The sequence below is a fragment of the Nymphaea colorata genome, unplaced genomic scaffold, assembly GCF_008831285.2.
Source record: "Nymphaea colorata isolate Beijing-Zhang1983 unplaced genomic scaffold, ASM883128v2 scaffold0602, whole genome shotgun sequence".
NCBI lineage: Eukaryota > Viridiplantae > Streptophyta > Magnoliopsida > Nymphaeales > Nymphaeaceae > Nymphaea > Nymphaea colorata.
Window position 1 is genome coordinate 1 of NW_022205108.1, and position 4,870 is coordinate 4,870.

Genomic DNA, 4,870 nt, shown 5'->3' on the forward strand with positions numbered 1-4,870 from the left:
CCCAACCCCAACCCCAACCCCAACCCCAACCCAACCCCAACCCCAACCCCAACCCCAACCCCAACCCCAACCCCAACCCCAACCCCAAATCTTCAATTAAAATATATTTATTAATCAGGATCCATTTATATCTATCCCTTTGAGTTACTGTCCTTTAATAAAAGAGAAAGTGGGGAAGTTTCCAGCCGACCCCATGGTGGATACTGGAGTTGTGTTGATGGTGGATATTGACATTTTTGCAAGGTTTTGAGGGTTATAAATAAGATTTATATGATCAACAACATCCTCAAGCGGTCAGCCTTACTGACGCACCCCACCAGGTATTCCTTCGCAGCCGGCGCCACCTTCCTCAAGATGGTCGAAAGCTTCTTCGACCGCGCTGCCGTCCACACCGGCATCCGCACCGACGTCCTCAACTTCTACAAAAAGGCAGAGAACGTCGTCAAGTGCAGCATTCCACTCATCAGAGGTCCAATTTCCCTATCCAGACAACGGCACCCTTGAAACCATCTCCGCTTACCGATGCCAGCATAAGACCCATAAATTGCCCACCAAGGGAGGAACCCGCTACGCTGAGAATGTGGATATTTAAGAAGTAGAGGCGCTCGCCTGCCTCATGTCCATCAAGTGCTCCATCGTCAACCTCCCCTACGGAGGCGCCAAGGGAGGAATCTGCATCAACCCCCGCAAGTATTCTCCTCGCGAGGTTGAGACACTCACCAGACAGTACTCCGTTCGCCTCGCCAAGAAGAACTCGATTGGAGCCGCCGTGGACGTGCCGGGACCCGATGTGGGCACTGGCGAAAGGGAAATGAGTTGGATGAAATCAACATATCAAGCATTCTACGGATATAGGGACATCAACAGCGATGCCGTCACCACTGGCAAATATCTCAACCAGTTCGGTATCAGCGGAAGGACTGAATCCACAGGATTGGGTGTCTTCACCTGCGCCAAACAGCTCCTCAATAATGAAAAGATTGCCAAGAAGCTCAAGATCAACACAGGATTGAAGGGAAAGACCCTCATCATTCAGGGATTCGGAAACGTCGGCTACTGGGCAAGCAAATACTTCACTGAGGAAGGCTCTAAGTTGGTCGGAGTCGCCGAACATGACGGCAGCATCTACAATCCTAATGGAATTGACTACCAGGCTCTCAAGGACTACATCGTCCAGAACAAGGGCGTCAAGGGCTTCCCCGATGCCGAATACTTCGAAAAGGAGGACGCTATCTACAAGCCATGGTATTTTCTATCTAATATAGCGACATCTTCATCCCGCCGCCCTTGAAATGTCAATCAACGGCAACAATGCCATCGTTTTGAGTGCAAGATCGTCGTGGAGGCTGCCAACGGACCCACCACCATTGAGGGCGAAAAGATTTGCCTTGCTAAGGGATCAGGTTCCTGCCTGACGTGCTGTGCAATGCTGGAGGTGTGGCAGTCAGCTATTTCGAGTGGCTGAAGAACCTCGAGCACGTCAATCCCGGAAGGATGTCCCGCAAGTGGGAGGAAAAGACCAAGAACAACCTGCTCGACGTCATCAACGAGGCCACCGGACTCTCGATCAACAAGGAAGACCTGCTCAAGGGTGCCACTGAGAAGGACATCGTGCATGCCGGTATTGAGGAGGTGATGACCCAAGCCACCAAGGAAGTCATTGACATCTCGCTCGCTCGCAAGGTGGACTTGAGGACAGCTGCCTACATCAGCGGAATCACCAAGATCCATGAATTCTACACCCTCTCAGGCATTCCTGGCTGCGAATGATTGAAGCCCATCTATTCATCCATTATTATCTACACATCTAATATCAATACTTATTTCAGGAGGATGTTTATCACTGCTCAACTGAGAGAAACAAACAAGAAGGTCAAAATATAGGGCATCAATAGTTACGCTGAGTTCATCGCCAAGATAAAGGCCACCTTCAAACTGCAAGAAGAGGAGATCACCTTCTACTACTATGAGGATAATGAGAGGATTGATGTTGATAATGACGACAGTTTTGAGTGCTATAAATAGGAAGTGAAGAAGCCAAAGATCATCATCAAACTGCCTGACGAGGATTTTCTCAACCAAAGCTTTTTCTAGAAGTCCGCAAAGTCCAACAATGAATCAGCAATACTGTCCAAACTGAGTGAGGAAAGCACAGTCCCCGCATAGATCAAACGCGAAACCAGTTTCAAAAAAGAAAATAAGACCGAGCTCAAACCAGAGCAGACAGTACCTGCTAGCCAGGAGGCGAAGGTGGAATAAAAGGCCAACTTAACAGTGCATAAAAACATCAAATGCGAGCACTGCAAGTCATAGGTTGTGGGGGTACGATGGAAATGCCTCGATGAATTCGATATTGACATCTGCAACAGGTGCTATGAATCAAAAGTCCACAAGCCGTCGCACACCTTGCTGAGGATAGAAACCGAAGACTACCTCTCCAAGCTCAACTATATAGACTCCATTTACAAACTGTTCAATCCCAAGTTCGAAGAGGGACCCTCCACGCCCGACCAGCCAGTCAAACCGTGGATCAAAGAAGAAGATATCCTCGAGAGCAACCCCGAAGCAGTCAAGTAGATATGGAACGCCTCCAGGGACTTGGCTGAGAAGGTGGCGAGAGATTACGATAGCTGGGAGAAGGAGTGGGAGGCCAAAGGCTCAAAAGCGTGATTTGTGCAACAGAGCATGATTATTAGTCTGATATAAGCAAGATTAAGATTTGCATTAATTTTTATTAATAAACTGTTAAATCATCGGCATGAACGAGGAACTCAAGCGCATCAAATCCAAGGACTTTACGCAAATAGACGAGAAGCTTTACGATGACCTGTCGAGAGCCGACAATTTGACATCAACTCTGACTCAGCTCTCGGACTTCCAAAGGTTTTTGATGGAGCAGATCACCAGTCTCAACCAAAATCCCCAGAATAACACCTCGCGCCTCATCGCCAACAGCATCGCCAGAAACTTCGACCACCTCAAGGAATCTCTCGTCAAATGCTCCAGGATCAAATAGAAATGCGAAAAGTCCAAGATTACCACTTTGAAGGACCAACTTACTTCGCTTCGCTAAGAGCTCAAATAAGCAAAAAATGCCATCAAGAGACAAGTCAAATAGGCTGGATCCAAGAGCAGCGAAATAGTTGGAGCATTCATGCAAGACATGCTTGCAAAACTCGAAAAGTAGAGAAAGAAAAATGACTAACTGGCCTAAAAATATCAGACAATCTTAGATTAAAACCAGCAGCTCAAGCAGGAAAACTAAAAATTGAAAAAAGCAACAGCTTTGGAAAGCAAGAAAGAGGTTCAATTTATGCCGTCCAAGGTGTATACTGAGTTTAATTACCAAACACCTCTAAAATAAACGAACTTTATGGAAAAAGCCAACTCGAATTTCGTATCTAGAGATGAAGGATGGAAGGTAACTCGAAACCACATTTCAGAAGGCCTACAGAACGATCCTATCGAAAAAAGAAGCAACTCCTTAAAGAGGCAAACATCTAACCATGAGTTATCGAGAAAATCACATATAAACTGCTTACGAGATAAGGAGAACGAAAGCCTTGCCTTGAAGAGCAAAGGAGTGGTCTTTGAAGAACTGAAAAGAGGAAAATCGAAGCAAAAGATCAAACTTTTCAGCATGATTTGATACTAAGTTATTTTTTATGGATCATTAATCATTTATCAAGAGTGCTCAAATGTAATCTTCGAAAGCTGGAATTTTAAACTATAGTTCTCCATTTTCTAGTGATTCGGCCAAAGATGCCATCTTGGCCTCGTTGAGGGCCCTACAATCGATCTGGCCGAACTATTCGATCTACAAATAGTCGATTTTATTCATGTTTTTGGAGAGCTCCTGCACCAATACCCGAATTTTGTGGTTGTAGTGGTACTTCAGGACCTTGAGTTCGGGGATTAACGGAAGCTCGTCAAGAAGTTTTCGATGCTTTTTGGCCAGATTGACGATGAAGGAGAGACTCCAGAAGGCGAATTAGCTTTATTATCCTGGCAGCTGGCGGATCAAGAGATGAGCGAACGTGCTGATCGTCTTAAATGGCACGCGTGAAGAGCGAAGAGCAGCTTCAAGAAGCTTGAAAAAACGACGGCTGTTTGGCAACTCATAGATAGAATAGCCACCCTCGCGCTGCCTGACTAATCTTTCAAGTTTTGGGTAAAATTCTTCTAGCTATAGGCCATACTTCCCCACCAGCAAGAAGATGCATGATAGAACTTAGATCTGCAGTGAAGAATCGTTGGCAAAGCGATCGATGCAGTTGTTGGAAAGGATTAGCGGGTTCTGAAGCTTTGACAAAACTTTCTCTCCAAGGTTGTGGTAGATATTATGAAGAAGCTCCTTAGAAACTTTAGAATTGGCAAGAGTGGTGATCAGCAACTTTTGGAAACCTGAATTAAAAAATCTCTACTTTTTTTGTAGGGCGCATGAAGGTCTTCAGGAAGATTGAGTTCGCTAAAGCGAGGAAGGTCAATCAAAATCTTTACGATTAATTCTACCTTCCCCTCATCTTCCTTTTCATTCAGAATAGCCAATTTCTCAAATGCGTTTATCATTAAGTTGGCAGGCCATTCTGACAAATCTCCTTCATTCTCAGAGATGATATCTATGAATTTTTCAGTCAGAGTATCCTTTTGGCTGGAAATACTGAAAACCTGAGAAAGCAGCTAAAATGCTTCACTGTCAGGCTGGTTCAAGCATATCTAGACAACAGGAGTAAAGATGGCTTGCAGTTTGTTATCCCTAAACTTGCTGATTTCTGGTCCTTGGTCAAAGGACTTCATAAGTTCCACGATGGGCTTGAAGGAGCGAGCTTGGAGCGTGCCTAGTGCGATCGTTATTGCTTCGTTGAGGAGG

General features: G+C 45.4%; 1 protein-coding gene across 1 annotated transcript; it reads left to right on the top strand.

Moving 5' to 3' along the window:
• Positions 1-616: 616 nt before the first annotated feature.
• On the top strand, positions 617-1,770 carry LOC116245260 (uncharacterized). The gene is made up of 2 exons (XM_031616903.1): positions 617-1,245; positions 1,404-1,770. The coding sequence occupies exons 1-2, from the start codon at positions 617-619 to the stop codon at positions 1,768-1,770; spliced, it is 996 nt and encodes a 331-aa protein (XP_031472763.1).
• The last annotated feature ends 3,100 nt before the right edge of the window (positions 1,771-4,870 follow it).